The 19785-nt window shown below is 37.3% G+C and overlaps 3 protein-coding genes and 1 long non-coding RNA gene across 4 annotated transcripts; all 4 read left to right on the forward strand.

Moving 5' to 3' along the window:
- Positions 1-8766: 8766 nt before the first annotated feature.
- Positions 8767-9402, forward strand: LOC112099878 (probable basic-leucine zipper transcription factor Q). Its single transcript, XM_024187382.1, has one exon. It carries the CDS (start codon positions 8767-8769, stop codon positions 9400-9402), a length of 636 nt encoding a protein of 211 aa, XP_024043150.1.
- A 2657-nt stretch (positions 9403-12059) lies between these two features.
- Positions 12060-13796, forward strand: LOC112099879. Its single transcript, XM_024187383.1, has 3 exons — positions 12060-12796; positions 12881-13055; positions 13137-13796. Exons 1-3 carry the CDS (start codon positions 12060-12062, stop codon positions 13794-13796), a joined length of 1572 nt encoding a protein of 523 aa, XP_024043151.1.
- Positions 13797-17159: 3363 nt separating this feature from the next.
- LOC112099880 (FK506-binding protein 4-like) lies at positions 17160-17879 on the forward strand. Its single transcript, XM_024187384.1, has 2 exons — positions 17160-17183; positions 17301-17879. The coding sequence occupies exons 1-2, from the start codon at positions 17160-17162 to the stop codon at positions 17877-17879; spliced, it is 603 nt and encodes a 200-aa protein (XP_024043152.1).
- Positions 17880-18364: 485 nt separating this feature from the next.
- LOC112100051 lies at positions 18365-18674 on the forward strand. Its single transcript, XR_002906306.1, has 3 exons — positions 18365-18380; positions 18455-18521; positions 18644-18674. It is a non-coding gene; the product is annotated as an uncharacterized LOC112100051 (long non-coding RNA).
- Positions 18675-19785: the final 1111 nt, after the last annotated feature.

A 19785-nucleotide genomic window follows, 5' to 3' on the forward strand; every position in this document is an offset into this window, starting at 1 on the left:
TTAGCTAGGTAATGGGCACAAGCATTACAATGTCTGGAATGTGATTTACAACCACTTCTGGAAGTCTCATCTGGTTTTGGATTGCCAGAATGTCCAAAAAATTCTGATCTGCTGCCCATGGTGTTGTTCACTAGCTGGACCACCTCTAAACAATCAGACTCAATAATCAAAGAGGATACATCCGCCTTTCTTGCCAGCTGAAGGCCCCAAAGCACTGCCTCTGCTCAGCCAAGCTAGCTGACCCCTGTAGGAGGTTCTGATTGACCCCAGCCGCAACTATCTTTCCATTAAAGTCTCTAATCACAGCGCCACTCCTGCACTCAGATTCTTTGAATTAAGAGCAGCATCCACATTAACTTTAAAAACATTCTGGGGAGGGGGGAGCCATGCCTGCTGCTTCTCTTTTAAGGAGATAGAGATGTGAGCTTGCTGGGGCTTCCTAACTCTCTGAAAAGCTGACAAAACAGACTCCGCTTTAGCTGTTGATATAATAGGTTTAATCTCCCTGCCATCGAAGATACATTTGTTCCTAGCATACCAGGCAGACCAACACAAAGCAACCATTAATTCCATATCTGATTTCCTCAGCTCCTTAGCCATATTTTGCAAAGTGCTGAAAATGTCCTGAGAATTGGCTTCTAATCTAGGGGCTGGAAAGGGGGATTGGAGCCAAATTTTTCTCGCTGCCTTACACTCCAAGAGAGCATGGCTGATAGTCTCAACACGTAGATTACATCGCTTACAAGTTGGCTCCTCCACAACCTTCCTTTTCCACAGATTTTCCGCCGATGGAAGCAGATTATTAGAGGCCCTCCACATGAAGATTTTAAGCTTCTCAGGCAACTCCAGTGTCCAAAGGGCACTCCAGTACTTGTGCGAAGCCTCTGTGCAGCTGGTGGAATCTGGAAATTTTGATCTCAATGCTAGCTGATACCCACTCTTGACAGAGTAGTTCCCTCTTTTGTCGTAATGCCAAAGCACTTCATCTTCTTCATTCTCAGCTGGTAGGGGAATCTTGAGGATCTCTGCTGTGTCTACATCCATGAAGTGCTGTCGAAGCTTTATTTCATCCCATTGATTATCAGCCTTAATTAAATCTGCAACAACTGAGCTTACGGGCAAAGATGGAGGGAAGATAAGTCTGAAGGTCTCTAGTCTTGGCAGCCAGTTATCCGAGAAAATTGCTACCTTCTTGCCATTACCTATCCGCCATCTCATACCCTTCATAATCACCTGCCTACCCCACATGATGCTTCTCCAAATATACGAGGCATTGGCTCCTGCCTTTGCACATAAAAAGCTGGAATTCCTGAAATATCTTGCTTGAAGGACTCTGGAGACCAGCGAATTTGGGTACTGCAGTAACCTCCAAGCTTGCTTAGCTACCAGCGCTTGATTGAAGCAAGAAAACTCTCAAAATCCCAGCCCCCCTCTAATCTTTGCTTGGCTGAGCTTCTCCCATTTCCGCCAATGGATTCCGCGCTTATCCCCTTTCGAGCCCCACCAGAACTTCGCTATAGCTCGCTGAATATCATCACAAAAGCCTCTTGGGAGCTTGAAAACACTCATTGCATACGCCGGAATTGCTTGGGCTGCCGCTCTAATAAGAACTTCCTTCCCCCCACTAGACAACATTTTATACTGCCATCCTACAATCTTGTTCAGCACTTTCAGCTTGACGTCGTTAAAGAACCCCATCTTCTTTCTCCCAATCATTGATGGTAGACCGAGGTATTTCTCGTGCTGTGAGACTACATTTAGATTAAAGATACCCCTTATAGCAGCCCGTTGATGCTCTGGATTTTTTCCACTGAAGAACAGTGAGGATTTCTGGAAATTGAAAAACTGCCCTGATGCTACAGCATATTTATCAAACATTTCTTTTAAATGCCTGCATTCAGCCACTGATGCACGAGAGAATACCAAGCTATCGTCCGCAAACAGCAAGTGCGTAATTGAAACTTCCCGCGCAAATTTGAGCCTTCGGATCAGCTGGTTTTGTTATGCCACAACCAGCAAATTGGAGAGAGCCTCTGCACAAAGGATAAAAAGGTACGGGGATAGCGGGCAGCCCTGACGCAAGCCTCTTTTTGGCTGGATCATTCCTTTTGGCACACCATTAATAAGCACCGAGAATGAAGTGGAAATAACACATCTCATTATTAAAGCTACCCAATTACTAGGAAACCCCATCTTTAGCATAGTTTGTTCCAAAAAAGGCCACTCAACTCTATCATAAGCCTTACTTATATCCAATTTTAAAGCCACAAGTCCATTCTTCTTCCCTTTGCTATGTCTAATTTTATTAAGGCATTCATAACCAATAATAACATTGTCGGTAATGAGCCTATTGGGGATGAATGCACTTTGCATAGGGGAGATGATTTGGGAAAGGATCGGCTTCATTCTATTTGCAATAGCCTTGGCTACAACTCTATAAATAACATTACAGAGGCTGATAGGTCTATAATCACTCACTTTCCTAGGATTTGCAATTTTTGGAATCAAAGCTATAAAGGTATGATTGAGTGTAGATGGGTTACCTTGCTCATTAAGGACATTAAGGCAAGTTGAGATCACTCCATTACGGACAGATTTCCAATGTTTCTGGAAGAAGGCAGCTGGAAGACCATCAGGCCCTGGGGCCTTTGTGGGACACATGTTGGCAAGGGCTTCCTCAACATCTTTAGCGGTGAACGGCTTCTCCAGCTGAACATTCATCTCCGGAGTTACTTTTGCTGTCATGCCTTGAAGGGCTGCTTGGATTTGGCTTGGAGTCGGGCTGGAAGAAGTGAAAAGCTTTTGGAAATGGCTGCAAATCTCCTCCTCTATTTCATCCCTTTCCTTCAACCAAATGCCCTGGTCATTCTCAATCCCCCCACACCTTGTTCTTCCTTTTGCGGGCAGATGCTTTGGCGTGAAAATATTTCGTGTTCTTATCCCCTTCTCTAAGCCAGTCAGCCCTCGAACGCTGTTTCCAGTAAATCTCCTCATCAACTAGCATAGAGTTAATCTGACTTTCCAATCTCTTAATTTCCTGGCCATCATCCAGCTTTGAACTCCCTCTCATAGCATCCTAGAGGCTCTGCATCAGCTTTTCTTGCTTTCTTTGCCTACCATTAAATTCAGTTTTGCTCCAAAGTTTTAGCTGGGCTAAGGAAGATTTGGCTATTCGCTGAAATTGCTGAACAGGGGCTTCCCAAGCTCTAGCCCCATACCGGCTCCACTCTTCCTAGACTATACTCCTACAGCCCTCGTGGGAGCTCCACATATCCTCATAATAATCTCGGGGGAGTGATTTGCCCGCATGTCTCGAATTTTTGCTTCGCTCATGGAAATCTAGAATGATTGGGCAGTGGTCCGAAGACCAGTTCACTAGATTTGTGCCTACAGATTCTTGAAAATTAATCCCCCAATCTTTACTACACAGAAAACGGTCTAATCTCTCCTCAATAAGATGATCTCCGTATCTTTTGTTTGACCACGTATAGGGATATCCCTTACACCCCATATCCTGCAAATTGCAGCTTTGCACAGCTTCCCTAAACTCGGCAACCCTATTCAGGTTTCTCTCATTGCCCCCGTTTTTCTCATGCATATGCATTATCTCATTGAAATCACCAAAACAACACCAAGGATAGGAAAATAGGCTGGCTAACCTTTTCATCAGGGTCCAAGTATTATGCTTCTGGCTGAGCTCAGGATGGCCGTAGATCCCGGTGCATCTCCACCTCAAACCACTTTCACTACTCACTAATGCATCTATATGATGAGAGCTGTACGAGGTAATGCTAACATTAACATCTGCCCTCCAAAGCAAAGCTAGACCACCCCCCATGCCCGTTCTATCTACAGCAAAACAGTTCTCGAAGTTAAAAACTCTACTAACCGATTCAACCTGCTTAGCCAACATCTTGGTTTCACAACAGAAGAAAATTTGAGGCCGGTGCAGGTGGAGAAATTTTTTGAGAGCTAGGCGCGTTCGAGGCTTCCCCAGACCTCGAACGTTCCAACTTAAGAGTTTCATGGTTGTCGGTGGGCCTGAAATTCAGCACCCGCCGATACTTCTTCTTTCATAGCTGCCACATAGTCCCCTTCATCTGATATCTCTTCTGTTATCTGAAGCTTCCGGGCTGTTTTGTTTGAGCTAGTGAAGTTGCTGTAGTTTGAGTTAATGGCTAAGCTTGTGTGGTTTCCCCCGTGTGATTGTTTTGGTGGACTGAGAACTCTCTTTTTTTTGTGTTGTGGGCTGAACTGATGGTCATCACTGCTGAGTCTTTTTGCTCCTATTAACCCATGATTCTTCGCTCCTTTTGCTATGGGAATTCTTGCCTTAAGTTTCCATTTTCGCGCTTTGGGCTTCGCATTGGTCTTGCTTGGCCCACTATCCATTTCTTCCATATCAGATTTGGCCCTCTCGTCAATCTGCTTCCTTTTATCTTTTGGTATTTCCCATCCTATTTGATCCACAGGATTTTCGTTCTCCTTCAAAATCTTTTCTCCCGCCTTTGTACTTTCATAGCTATAGTGGCTATCATTACTTGCCACCCTATTCTGCACCTCGTCGATGTCACAGCCCATACTCTGACTCCCCACTTGCTGGTTTTTCGTCTCTGAAGAGGTCAACATTAAATGCGTTTTGTCAGAGATCAGCAGGTTTCTTGTATCCTCTGGTTCTGCTCCATCGTTTATTTCTCGATCCGAATTGTTCAATTTTGACCCGTCTTGATCAATCGGGTTGTTTGAGCTTGGACTGGTTGGTACTTGCACATTTTTGTTGAGATTTGATTGCTCTCGATTGCCTTTCTCCCTACTACGTTTTTGCTTTATCCTGTCAGCTTGTGTAACAGCTCGCATCCAACCACCATACGGCAAGTCCTCCTTTTGTTGTCCTTTGTATCGCAAGCATTCTCTGTACTGGTGATCGATATGCGCACAATAAAAGCAAAAATCCGGAAGTTTCTCATACAAAATTGGCATTGGAGTTTTGCCGTCCGCTTGTTGTAGGAATACAATCTTTTTTAGAGGCTGTGAAATATCAATGGATATCCGGGCTCTAGCAAACTGCCCAAAACATTCCCCAGCGTCGTCTGTCTCCACTTCCTTGACTGTTCCAATTTTTTCTCCCAACTTTTGGATGGCCTCCTTGTTCATACACATTATTGGTATGTTATGAAGCTGAACCCAAAATGTGACATGTGTAAAAGATTAATTTTTTATGTCTCCAATCCCTGTTGGTTCGGTCAAAACTATCAATGCTCTGTCGAAATGCCACGGCCCTCCCATGAGCACTCTTTTCTTTTCTTCTTCAGATGCGAACTTGAACAGGAAAATTTTTTCCCCCATACTTTCTATTTTAACCTCTTTGACAGTTCTCCAAGCCATTTGCATTGCAGCTTTCAAGCCCTCCTTGTTTATACTTCTTGATGTTAGCACTTTGCCTACTAAACAATTTGCAGCTACCTCCTCTCCCTTTATCTTCATCCGCCCCATGAATGTTACTATGTCGGTCTCCTCTTCTTTTGAAACACTCGCCTGACACTTGCGTAATAATTCCTCAGCATCCATTAGTTGCTGTGATTCTATGAATAAATCTTCTCACCAAATTTCTAACCACCGAAATTAAATGCGTTGCAGAAATAAAATTGTAGAAAACACCCAACTAGTGGGTGATAGAGAAAGCCACAGGGGCTTCAGTCATCTTTCATTCCTATGCTTTTTTAGAGAAAAAGCATTGTGGAAGAGAGATGTTTTTTTGAGTAGTAGGTGTATTACTTGTTGTTGTTATTTTATTAAGTATATGTACTTCGCTAAGAGTTTTGATGCCGTGTTACTCGATATATGTGTTTATTTTTTACTCCTGTACATATACCGGCACTCGCATAAATACTTAAAATAAATGTATAAATTATTTAATTTGCTGGGTCCTCTTTAGTTAACTTGCTGTCTTTGAAGCCTTAATTTGCTATATAAAGGAGTAGTTGCAGCTGTGCATGACCAACTTGATTTCTTGCATTATTGTTTTCTATTAATTTTTTTGAAAGCTAGCAAAGCAGATCATATATATATATATATATACATACAGCTAACGGCGGGCAATGGCAGAACCGGTAACGATGACGGCAGTGGCAGTGGGAAGTCTGTTAGCAGGGGCCATTCTAGGTGTTGCATTTCAAGAGATAACGGTGGCGATTAAAGAATCAAAGTCAAGGTGCAGCAACTTCAGAGATGCCCTAAATAGCCTTGAAAACACCATCAGCTTGTTAAGTCCTTTGATAAAAGAAATGGATAGGTTAAATCAAGAGCTGGGGGACTCTAATAAAAGAGAAGTGATCATTCGTTTGTTTCTTCAACAACTGAAGAAAGGGGAAGCCCTGGTTTCAAAGTGCTCAAGCATCCGTCGCTGGAACTTGTGCAAGAAGAGAAAATACGAAAAAAGGCTTCGGAATATGGATTCTTCTCTTCGTGATACCCAACGCCTTCAACGTATACTACAAGATATGTACCACTAAATAAGGCTGCCCGGCGCATTTGCTTTAGTTGTGCCGAGCAAATGCGCTGCCACAGCCCAGCTATTGGGGTGTGTGAGCACTGAAACTCCAATAACACCATACAGTGTTAGAAGAAAAAGACAAAATAATCAGTTAATACTATAATACCACACTGTATTATAGCTTATTTTGTTATCGTTTTATGGGCTTTTAGTCTTTAGTAGGTGGTTTATCAATTTATTTTGTAAAATTTCATCTATGTTTCCATAATTGTGTAAACCAAACACTTATGAACTTTTTCTTGATAGTTATAATTTTTATTGCATATCAGTTATAGCCTAAAAATCATATCATGTCGTACCAAATAAAGCCTAAATTAATTCTTACACATGCATGCGTTTAATTGGTAGGATTCTTTAAATATTATATCTGCTATTGGCTATTCAAACTTCAGTTATTAGCTTCTTTTAGTTTGTGCTTTTGCAAAAATCTGCAATTTTTTTTCTGTTATTAGTTAATAAAGCATATCTCAAACTTTAAATTGGTAATGATGCCAGGTCGTGAAGAGCTAGGTTTAATGATTTGATCATTGCATAATCTTGGAAATTAAGTTAACCTTGCCGCTCAATTTGAATCATGACTAGTTAACGACGGGGTTGAAACCTGAAAAGTATCGCTAAGTTTTATAATTTATCTACGTCGCGTACAAGTAGCACTAATCTTTAATTTTTTTTTAAAAAAAAAAACTAAGGTGAAGATCAGTACTTACATGTTCAACTGGTACATAATTGTTTTGGCATCTTTTCAAACCTCTTCTTGTTCTTTAACTTGTTTGACAAGAAGATTCCAAATATTTAACTCAATTCCCTCCCTAACTCCATTTTTATCCCATTTATGTGTGCTTGACCAGTTAATATTGAACACCAAATTAATATAATTAAAGGGTACCAGGCTTTTTTAGTCCAATAATGAAAGAATTGGGGGAGGTGCTTTCAGCAATTTTTTTTAGAACACCCATTCAAATCTTCATTGACTGAATATTAATCCTCATACTTAATATGGGTGAGATAGATACATCTCCTCAAAAATTAGTAGAAGGATAGACAGATCTCCTTGAGTGCGAGGGTAGAGCCGTAGCGTTATCACCTTTAGTGGACGTAGATTTCTAAGCTATTCCTAGTAGACTCTAGCTATTCAGTATACACCTTGTGTTGAGATAGTGCACTCAGTTATTTAAACATCTTTTAAAACTCAAACTATGTTTTAAAAGGAAAGGGACAACAACAAACCCAATAAATTGAGTGCGAGGGTAGAGCCGTAGCGTTATCACCTTTATTCCTAACTCCTTTTTTTATTTACATCGATCTAATTGTTTCTTCCGTATAGCTAACGCCACCAGAAAACCAGTTTAACTTCATTCGTAGCATCAGGCAAGTAGTGATCATGTTCAATATTTTCCAATTTAATTGAGAGAAAATTAACTTGATAAGAGTTTTGTCTAATGCAGAAAATCCTTGATTCTAAGCGTTCGTCTATTGGCTAACTAATGTATCATGCCTCGAGCTGTATCCTATCATTCTATTTTTTCAGTTTGTTAACATATAAAACTTCTCATTAAACTTTAAACTCCGTTACTATATACGAATAATAAGTATGAAATATAGATATTGGCGCCCGTTGCCCTTGCCCCTATGGGCGGCGCCCTGTACCCTGCCCCTGCCGCTGCGTCGGGATCTTATTATTATTTATGAAGAGTTTGTGGTCACTTCTTCAAATTCAACAAACCCAATAAATCTATCTCTTCTATTTTTTTTCATTTACCTGAAAAAATAGCTAGCAATATGTCTACGCGTTCATCTTCAGGGGAGAATGAGATCGCTGGTGGTGATGTAGAAAAGAGAAATGTGATTAAGGTGTTTAAAGATAATGGGTTGGAGAATTGTTTGGGCGGGGATGCTACTGATGCAGAAGAAGTCTTTAAAATTTGTAGAGTGTTTGGCGTGGATCAAATAGTAAATGCGATGGAGCCTTAGTGCCTCCGTAAAGAGTTGATGTTTTGAAGATTTTTTTGAAGAATACGAAGAGGATAGCTGATGTTTATGTTGCTGGTGGTCCTAATGCTAGACTAAAATTTTTAAAACTGCAACAACGCTTTCTTCTCTCCTCGATTCAGGCTTTTGAATGGAAAAAACAGGCCGTGTTCCAGACTTTAGAAGAGCAACACCAGCAAGAATGGATCTAGTATTTACAACGGGTACAGCCGCACCTTGATCGTATGCAGAGTACTGTGCCAAGCAACACGTCTTTGCAAAGTTGGGAGGATCAACAACAGAACGAGTCCCTTGCTATTTATGTCAGGGTCCACTGTTTAGCATTGCAACAGCATATCGTGATGCAGTTCTTGCAACAGCAACATCAGCATCAAAGCCAGGCCCAGCAGCAGCAGCAGCAGCCAGCGATGGGATTTTTAGAACAGCGAGTCCAACAACAGCAGCAAGCCGTGATAGGGTCATTACAACTGCTACAGAAGCAGGCACAACAGCAGCAGCAGGCAGTGATGGGATTTTTACAACAGCTACAACAGCAAATTCAGCTACAGCAGAAAACAGTGATTGGGTTATTGGCAAATTCAGCTACAGAAAATTCAGCAAATTCAGCTAAAGCAGGCAGCGATGCCATCATTGGGTTTTCGCAGCGGCAGCAGGCTGTCATTGGGTTCTTGCAACAGAAGCAGCAGCAGCTGGCCCAACAACAACAGCAGCTTCATAATAATGATGCTAGTAGTGCTGAAGTATCTATTACTTCAAGTAATTATGGGGAGAGTGCTAGAAATGCGAACCCGGGGCCAAACAATGCATCTTTGCAAAGTTCCGAGATTCAGCAACAGAATGTTGGCCTTGGTGGTGGCTGATTATTCTTTTCTTTGTGATTCTGAAGAATGTTTATATGAATTTATGTTTGCAAGGATTAAAATGGGTTTTAATTCGATGTCTTGATAGGTTTTGGATTTTAGAGAAAGATCATATAACTTTTGCCTATTTATTTTCTCTTTTGTTTGTTGTTTGTTGGATGGATACTTGATGCTGCATTTATAATGATAGTAATTTTTCTTTTAAAAAAAAGTATGAAATAGATATTCAAACTCATATACTTGCTAAAACTAACTAAATATTTTCCAGGGACTTTTTTTTAAAATATACTTTTAAAAAAATATATATATATATGTCATAACTCATAAGATATAATAAAGATAAATTGTAAACCTGCTAAAACTAGAAATTTTGAACACAAGAAAATGACTTGAGCAGACATAAAGAACAAATATTTCGCTGATTTCATTGATTTATACAGTAATGGGTACACTAAGGCAGTCCCTTTCGTCAACTAGATCAAGGGTTGATATTACATCACGTATCATAGCAAAAGAGTTTGTAACAATCTGTCAGGATAGTTCATCGAATTATATCAATACTTATCAACAAGGTGAATGTTCTAGCTCATCAAGCCAACGAGGCCGTGGATCTTGAACTTTAATCCATTTTCTATACTGTTAAGAATTTAAAACTATTTTTAACAAGTGTAGACAAAATAAAAAAAAATTAGATAAGTTAACTTCTCTAATTAATTAATCCTGAAATTAAATAATTATTGTTTATGCAATACTGTTTAAAGTTACCATTCATCATTACTGTTTACAGTTATTGTTCATCATGTATAGTCACTGCTCATCATATCTCATTGTTCACATTATCATAAATATATTAGAAATAGTAAATGGCATAAAGTAACACATACAGAGGATTTTTATGTGGCTCAAATCACTATCCTATGTTGATGAGGCCATTGCCCAGACAATAATTACACTACTAGAAAAATGGGCTACCATGACAGAATTTTTGTGATAGATATTAGAAAATTAGTCATTTATCATAAGAATATGATAGACATATGATAGAATTTTTGTATATCATAAATTCATGACAGATTTCTGATAGATTTTTTATATATCAGATAAACATGATAGCGTATTAATATTTAATCAAACCGTGGGTTTCGAGTGGAATTAATTTGGACATAAAATGACATTGTTTAACAGATTTAAAACATTTTTAAAATAAAAATATTTATTTAACATTTAAACGCTATCGTTTCAGTATATTGTAAACCACAAACACAAAAAAAATTCTAAGTGTTGGCACCTTTGACCCATCACTCCATCAGCAAGGGCTGAGAAACCAAAGCAGTGAAACCCCTCAAAATCCGTTTATTAACATATTTTAATCTGCAAATTGGTTTTGAAATCCGTTGCATGGAAACCGAAATCATAGTTTATGCTATTGAAGGAGCCTTCCCGTCCTTATTTTGAACCCCCATTATCTTTAACCCCCATTATTTCGAACCCATTGTTTTTAGGAACAAAATCACCACAAATGCTCATTGTTGCACCTTCGTGTCCATTATTGAAGCCGTCGGTGTCACTACTTCTTTGTATTGTTCAATCAGCGTTGGAGAAGCCATCATGTAATCGCTGAATCCCTAGGTTTGTCATCAATTAACTTTTTTAATTTTTATTCAGAATAAATTAATTGGTCATTATAAAATTAATTGTTAGTTTTGTTGTTATTTCCCTTATTTGTTCATAATTTATGCCTTAGGTTTATCTTTATTATTACTTTTTAATTCTCGTTTGTTTCTGTTGTTATATTTTTTGTTTATTTTTTAATTCAAGAAGCTTATACTTTGTCCTTCTGTTAAATCTAGAAATTGCTCAATCATTTAATTTAGCATGTCCTCATCTTTTATTTAAAAAAAATTTGTTCTGAATCGCAGGATTTCACTGCCCTGTTCCCTTTCAAACTCGATTTCTAACATCAGGTTTGTTCAATTTTTTACTTGTCTTTCCGTTCAATGTTTGAAAAATGTTTGCTGCCAATGGTTTGAATGAATATTGTTATATTCTGTAAATTTTTAGTCAGAGCTTGCATGTGTGTGAAGTGATTTTGGTTGATGATATAGTACTTTTCATTTACTAGTGTCTTTTGTTGGGATGAATCTGAAACTGTGGTCCAATGGTGTTGACATTTTCTTTAATGATTGTGAGCTAGATTTTGTGTAATTTATTGAGTTAAAAAGTAAGGCCCCCTTTTCAATTGTCTTTTTTATGTTTGAAGGAAATGGTACCATGTGGGGGCAAGTTTGGTCATGTGGACCAAGTAATGTTTAGTTGGTTATATATATATAGTCTTGTGGTCTATGAAATGCTGGATTGCTAGAATTTTTTTTAAATAAATGTTAAATGTATGTGGGCCAAGTTATTTAGGATATTATTAGTTGGGTATGGTTAGTCGGTGGTTTTGGTCAATGATGATAGCATGGTGGTAAAGTTATATTTGTTGCACATGATGACAAGTTTTTTTTTATACTTATTTATTTCATTGAATTTATAAATTGAATATTAATAATGTTTTGTTGCTTAATTTATTGATAATGGAAACCGTTTATCATTGCTACCCATTAGTACATTATGTTGAAATTTATCTCAATTATATGTCAGGTACTAGACAAAAAATGGATAAATCTTGGCTTAAATATGATAGATTGTCCGATGAGTATGAGGCTGGTGTGGAAAAATTTATTAAGACTGCAGTTGAAAGTAATCAAGAAATTAGTGTTGTTAGGTGTCCATGTGATAAATGTCGGAATTTAGCATTTCATAGGCCTAAAGAAGTGAAAGATCATTTAATTATATGGGGTCTTGATATGTCATACAAAACATGGGTTTGGCATGGGGAAGATATCCGCAACAAATCTCCTGACAATATAGGTTGCCAAAATGACAGTGGATATATGGATTATGATGGTGGTAATACTGTTGAAATGGTTGAAGATGCTTTTAATGATTGTGATAGTGATCCTAAAGCATTCAAAAAACTATTAGAAGATTCTGAGAAGCCTTTGTACCCTGGATCAAACAAATTTACCAAGTTATCAGCTTTAGTTAAATTGTACAATATAAAGGGCAGATATGGGTGGTCTGATAGTAGCTTTTCAGATTTATTGAGTGCTCTTTCTGACATGTTATCGGAAGGAAATGACTTGCATGTATCAATGTATGAAGCCAAAAAGACAATGAGTGCTTTAGGCTTAGAGTATATCAAAATTCATGCTTGTCCAAATGATTGTATACTCTATAGAAAGGAGTATGAAAGCCTTTCTAATTGTCCTACATGCGGTGAATCTAGGTGGAAGAAAAGAGATGGTAGTGTTGCTGCTTATAGGAATGGGGTTCCTGCAAAAGTGTTATGGTATTTCCCTCTTATACCTAGATTTAGGCGTTTGTTTCAATCCTCATAAACTTCCAAAGACTTGACTTGGCATATAAATGAGAGGGAAATAGATGGTAAGCTTCGACATCCAGCTGACTCACCGGCATGGAAATTAGTTGATGAAAAATGGCCTACCTTTGCTTTAGAGCCTAGAAATCTGCGTCTTGCCCTATCAGCTGATGGCATTAATCCTCATAGCTCTCTTAGTAGTACGTATAGTTGCTGGCCCATTCTTCTTGTAACATACAATCTTCCACCCTGATTGTGTATGAAACGAAAATTTATGATGTTATCCTTATTAATTTCTGGTCCACAACAGCCCGGTAATGATATTGATGTGTACTTGGCACCACTAATAGAGGACTTACAAACTCTATGGGATGTTGGTGTGGAAGCTTATGATGCCTACAAAAAAGAGTTCTTCAATTTACGGGCTGTACTATTGTGGACTATAAATGACTTTCCCGCTTATGGGAATTTGGCGGGTTGTACGGTTAAGGGTTATTATGCTTGTCCTTATTGCGGTGAAGATATGCCAAAATGTAGACTTAAACACAGTAAAAAAAATGCTTATATTGGCCATCGCCGTTGGCTTCCTCATGATCATCCCTTTCGAACTCAAAAGCAACCTTTTAATAATAAACATGAAAGAGAGCCTCCTCCGAAACCATTGAATAGTGAGGCCATTTTTCAAAAGGTGGAGAGTATTGAAAACAAATGGGGTAAAATGAAAGATAAAAAGCGCAAAAAAAGAGGCGAGAAAAAGGATGATGATGACGATCGTGTTTGGTGGAAGAAAAAATCAATATTCTTTAAGTTAGAGTATTGGAAGTACTTGCTTATTCGTCACCAGTTAGATGTTATGCACATTGAAAAAAATGTTTGTGAAAGCATCTACGGAACATTACTAAATATCCCGAGAAAGACCAAAGATGGCATTAAGTCGAGGCGGGATCTAAAGGCAGAAATTGGCACCTGATGTTAAAGAAAATAATCGTACTTTTTTGCCTCTAGCTTGTTACACCTTTACCAAAGAAGAAAAGAAAAGGTTTTGTGAAGTATTAAAAAGCATAAAGGTTCCTGTAGGTTATTCTTCAAACATTCAGAACCTAGTGTCAATGAAAGACTTAAAACTGTAAGGTTTAAAGTCTAATGACTGTAATGTTCTCATGCAACAAATTTTACCTATTGCTTTAAGGTCTATCTTACCAGATCATGTTAAATATGCCATTATTAGATTGTGCTTCTTCTTTAATTCCTTATGCGCAACGGTTGTTGATGTGACCAAACTTGACCAAATGGAAGAAGACATTGCACTGACCTTATGCTTGCTGGAAAAATGCTTTCTGCCATCCTTTTTTGACATAATGATCCATTTAACCATCCATTTAGTTAATGAAGTTAGACTATGTGGGCCGGTATACTTAAGATGGATGTACCCATTTGAGAGGAACATGAAAGGCCTAAAGGCTTATGCGAAACTGTAATAACCCTGAGGGATGCATAGCTGAGAGTTACATTGCCGAAGAGGCTCTGGAATTTTGTGCAGAATATGTTTCAAACATGCGTACAATTGGGCTTCCTCCTGGACATGTTGAAACCTCTTCAATTGATAAGCCTTTGCCTGGTGGAAAATTTGAGCATGTTGATCATTCCTTAATTCATCAAGCGCACCTATATGTATTGCAAAACACAGAAGAAGTTCAGCCATTTATTAGGTTTGTTAATGTTTAACCTTTAATTTGTTCCTTTACTGAATTATTTTTAAAGAATTTGAACAGTGGCTTAATATGTAAATGTCAAATATGTAGTGAGCACATTCAATGGCTAAAGGGTCATCATTCACAAAAAGCCAAGAATGAGAGATGGTTGAGCAATGAGCACAACCGCACCTTTTCAACTTGGCTTAATAAGAAGGTTAATAATATATGTTCCATTATATATTCTTTTTAGTAAAGTTATTGTCATGTTTATACAATAATTCATTCATTACGATTATTATTATGTAGGTATATGAGATGATAGATGATGATGAAGATGTCTCGAACATCTTGAGGTGGTTATCTCAAGGACCCCGTCCTTTTATAGTTAAGCACCCAGGATATGACATCAATGGGTATCGTTTCCATACTCAGGAACGAGACGAACAACGAGTTCATCAAAATAGTGGAGTTAGTCTTATTGCAGCAACTTTACAAGTAGCAAGTGCCAAAGACAAAAACCCTATTCTTGGTGACATGTCTTACTATGGAGTTATTAACGAAATATGGGACCTTGACTACCATATGTTTAGAATCCCTTTGTTCAAGTGTGATTGGGTTTAAAATAATGGGGGTATTAAAATTGATGAATTTGGCTTCACTTTAGTGGACTTAAATCGCTTGGGTCATAAATCAGACCCATTTATATTGGCTTCACAAGCAACACAAGTCTTTTATGTCACTGATCGACTTGATAAAAGATGGTCAGTTGTAAGTCATATGCATCGTAGATGTGTTCCAAAGAAGACAAGTGCTGAGGATATAGATATCATGATGGAACACAACCCTCTGACCAATGGGTTACCAAATATTGAAAATTTAAATGATGCGGACAGATATGCAAGAGATGGCAAGCATGGCATCTGGATTGATGCTTGAAAAAGCTGATGGCATTTACTGCTTGTATGTCTTATAATAGTTTTGTGTTAAGTTATCTTTTATTATTATATTTTCCTTGTATTGACTTTAGATTACCTTTTTTGACATTATTTATATGTTATATAATGTTCTAATACTAAATGTGCATTTATTGCAGGAGCAACCTTATGGATAAAGGAAAAGGACTTGATGATGAACTCTCTAACGAGGAAAGTATTGATTATTCGGGTAATGAAGAGGTTCCTGATGAAGATAATTCAAGGGATGAGGAGGTTCCTGATGAGTTTCCTAATTCAGAGGATGAAAATGATGTTCCGAAGAGTTCCACTGTGAGAGGACAACTAAAAACTCTGGCAGGATGAGGATAAGTGGCGAGAAGCTTGTAGTGAGGTACAATGGGCTTGGTGTACCTGTTGGCCCTGAAGCTACTGAATTAGCAAGCTTTATTGGGCTGTTGGGCCGTACTTCTATTCCAGATATTAACCAAGAATGAAGAAAGGTTACTCCAGATTTAAAAAGTCGTTTGTGGGAGTTTATTAAGGTAAAATGATTACTTATATTTATATATCAGAATTGAATAATGTATATGTTAAACTATTTGATCATTATGCTATGTATTTTTCTCAGGAACGTTTTATTGTTCATTCAAATAGTAAGAAGCAAGTTTTCCAAGCACTTGGTAGTGCATTCCGAAACTTCAAGTACTTGCTCACCACAAAGTATATCTTGCCACACAAGCACAATCGTAAAAGGTTGAAGCGGCCACCTTTTCAGTACAATCATATTCCTCAAAATGTTTGGGATAAATTTGTGAATTCTAGATTGTCCACTGAGTTTGAGGTGAATACTTTTAAATGTTAAACATTTAGATATTTCATAAAACCATCTTTAAATCTAATTATGGATTGTTTTATGTAGAGAATTAGGCGTCAACAGCAAAATAAGAGAGCTAACAATAAGTGGAACCATCGTTTAAGTAGAAAAGGATATGCTGGATTGCTTGATGAAATTGTAAGGACTATGATACTAACTTGACCATTCTTGTATAGCTATTGGTATAAAGATAGTTTGTTTGATGATGATAAATTGGCAAACCTTTTGTTTTAATTTACTGCTTGCAATTCATGGTTAGTTAAGGATGCATACCAGCTGTGATATTATTATTTTTTTAAACTACAGTGCTCAGAAACTGGACTTGTCGAAACTGAAGTTGACAGGAGTGTAGCATGGACGCGTGCTAGGAAGATGAAAAACGATGAATATGATCTTGATGTTGATTCAGTTGTGAAGAAGATTGTAAGTAATAGCAAGGTTTTTTTTTTAAGTAAGTTCTGTTGGAAAAAAATTGATATTCATCAATATGATTATTATGCAATTAGGATGCACTGGAAGAGAAAGCTAAAAAAGGAGAATTTAAAGCTGATGCAACAAATGATATTCTTGCACGTTCAATTAGAAGGCCTGCCACTTCTGGACATATGCAGGGTGTTGGGAAATTTATATCACCTAAGATGTACTTTGACACCCCAAACAATTCATTTCAGATGCGACAAGAGCGACTAAACATACTAGAGAGGTTAGATAAGTAAGAAGCAGAGTTGAGTGATCTGAAGAAGAAGATTAAAAAGCAACCTCGACATTCAGATGTTGGAAGCTCAAACTTTCCATTAGATGAGCAAACAATTGAAGATGAAGCTGAAGAAATGACTGCTCGTAATGAGGACAAGGTATGATACAGATTGTTGTGCACAGTCAAGTTAAAAAATGACTTAAACATTGGATTTTAGACAATTTTAGCCGTAGTCAAAATCGTAATAACAAACCTTTTTTTTTTGGCTTGTCAGTCAATCGGCATGACAAGGAATAGATCACCTGCAAAGAAGAAGCATGAAACATTGACAAAGAAAAGGCAATCACCAAGGAAGAGGAATGAGTCACCAAAGAAGCAAGTGACTGCTGATTGTCCTGGAGACAAACCAGAAACTCCAACGAAAAGGCAATCACCAAGGAAGAAAAAGGAATCACCAAAGCAGCAAGTGATTAAGAAAAGGCAATCACCAAGAAAGAAGAAGGAATCACCAATGAAGCCTCACAAGAAACCAAGAATGACTCTTGATTGTCCAAGAGACAAACCATGCAGTCCAAAGAAGAAGACATCACCAAAAAAGCCTCAAGAGAAGCCACTGTCAAGAAGAAGAAAAAGGAATTATCATATTGTGCAAATGAACCGGGTGCCTGGGCTTGTAATATTTGCAAATCTTTGTGAAAAGAAGTTGGCTCAAATGGGTTATTACGTACCTTATCAGTTGGATGAAGAGGTATACAAGCATCCAACTAAAGTACATATTGGTCTCGATGAATGTCAATCATTGATTTCAATGAAAGAGCTAGGAGCAAATCATATGCATCTATACATCGCGTAAGTTTACAAAATCATAATTACTAGTTTATTTTCAATTTTTAGTTTATTGCTTCCTTTCTCTAGTTTCTTTTTTTTAGTGATATTTTTTATTGGCAACATTCTCACTATTTCATCATCTTAATTGCATCAGGATGTTGCATGCACACATGGCGAATGATATAGTGGGCAGACCATTTGGGTTCATACACACAGGACTCGTATCATTAGCCCATGATAAGGATGCCTTTGCTACAAGGGTAAAGAGGGCACAATTTATTGCCGAACGGTTGAACAAAGCAAACAAAGGGCAAATGATTTTCATGCCATATAACCCTGGGTACAGTTCTATTTACTTTATATTGATGATCATTTACTAAAATTGATTCATAATTTCAATTTCTTTGTGTAATAGTTTCCATTGGGTGTTGATTGTAATTGATATGACGACAAAGCAAGCGTTTTATCTGGATTCTACGAACAACGATTTGGGTGACGACAGTGACCTAAAGGACATAGTTACCAAGTATGGTGATATTGTATTTCTAATATAATTTTATGTATCATGTTTATTTACTTACTGCATGTATTATAATGTAGTGGGATATCAATGCATGTTGCGGTGACTGGTAAAAAAAGGGTGAAACCACAGATCACAAAAGTTTTGGTAAGCAATCATGACTTTCTTTTTTCTTTTTTTTTTTTTGGTAGCCCATGACTTGTTAATATTTAATCACTTGAAAGAATTCATATGCATATGTATTAATGATTATTCTGTTGATGATATAGTCCCCAAATCAACCAGGGAGTACTGAGTGTGGATACTATGTGCTGAGGTTTATGAAAGACATAATTGCAGACCCGAGTTTACTTCTCCATGATGTAAGTACACATTCTTTCAGATGCATTGTCGGATTACTTCACTTAATACTTTTAACTATATATAGTTTACTTTAGTCTGACATGTGATCATCATTTCACAGTTTAAAGGGAAATGTGAATACACTCAAAGTGAGCTTGATGAAGTGCGTCTCGAGTATGCTTCCTTTGTGTCAGAGCTGATAGTATGAGCAGTGGAGTTGATGATGATATTGTTTGATAAAGTCTAAGTGGCAGTGAATTTTGTATGCTGGTATTGTTCCAGATGGTAGTGAATCTTGATAAAGTCTAAGTGGTAGTGAAATTTGTATGCTATATTGTTTGATAAACTCTTAAGTATAGTAGTGAATCTTGATCAGCCTGGTAGTGTTTCAGATGATATATAGTGTTGTGATGTTTTTGTATGCTGGTAATGATCCAGAGGGTAGTGTTGGGATGTAGATTTGTGATAATTGAATAGATGATGTTTTGATAATGTTTTGGTTATTTCAAGTGATGATTTAGTGATGTTTTGATAATATTGTTGAGATAATTTGGATGTATTGATTTTATACATATTGTGATTTTTAAATTTCAATGGAATTTATAAAATTATAAAATAATAATATTAATATTATTTAAAATATTAAAAATTTATGATTTTAAAAAAATTAAAAATTCTTTTAATAATGTTATTATTTAAAAAAAATTCACATCGTGACACCATATTAGAATCATAAAGTTGTGACACATAATTACGCGCCATAATTTAAAATTGAATTAATAATACCCGCCAAAAGATTTTTCGCAATAAAACAAATTTACCACTAAAATATTAAAACGACGTTGCTTTTGTTGTGACACATTTGTGATAGCTATAAGCTGTCACATACACCTATGATAGATAAATTATTGTCACAGGTTTGTGAGAGGGGCTACAATGACAGATAAAAACTCTGTCATAAACAGGGTCGGATGACAGATATTCTCTGTCATGGTAGCCCATTTTTCTAGTAGTGTTAATTCACTAAATAATATAAAAAATTACATCCTATTGGATTCTTACACAATCT

Source organism: Citrus clementina, unplaced genomic scaffold (assembly GCF_000493195.1).
Source record: "Citrus clementina cultivar Clemenules unplaced genomic scaffold, Citrus_clementina_v1.0 scaffold_3, whole genome shotgun sequence".
NCBI lineage: Eukaryota > Viridiplantae > Streptophyta > Magnoliopsida > Sapindales > Rutaceae > Citrus > Citrus x clementina.

What these genes read in the sequence shown, in the direction of transcription:
- LOC112099878 (XM_024187382.1), top strand. Translation starts at nt 8,767, where the DNA reads ATGCAGAGTACTGTGCCAAGCAACACGTCTTTGCAAAGTTGGGAGGAT.
- LOC112099879 (XM_024187383.1), top strand. Translation starts at nt 12,060, where the DNA reads ATGGATAAATCTTGGCTTAAATATGATAGATTGTCCGATGAGTATGAG. An exon ending in GTTCCTGCAAAAGTGTTATG is followed by an intron (nt 12,797 to 12,880) that starts GTATTTCCCTCT and finishes TATAAATGAGAG; the next exon opens with GGAAATAGATGGTAAGCTTC. An exon ending in GTTGCTGGCCCATTCTTCTT is followed by an intron (nt 13,056 to 13,136) that starts GTAACATACAAT and finishes GGTCCACAACAG; the next exon opens with CCCGGTAATGATATTGATGT.
- LOC112099880 (XM_024187384.1), top strand. Translation starts at nt 17,160, where the DNA reads ATGACTGCTCGTAATGAGGACAAG. An exon ending in CTGCTCGTAATGAGGACAAG is followed by an intron (nt 17,184 to 17,300) that starts GTATGATACAGA and finishes TTGGCTTGTCAG; the next exon opens with TCAATCGGCATGACAAGGAA.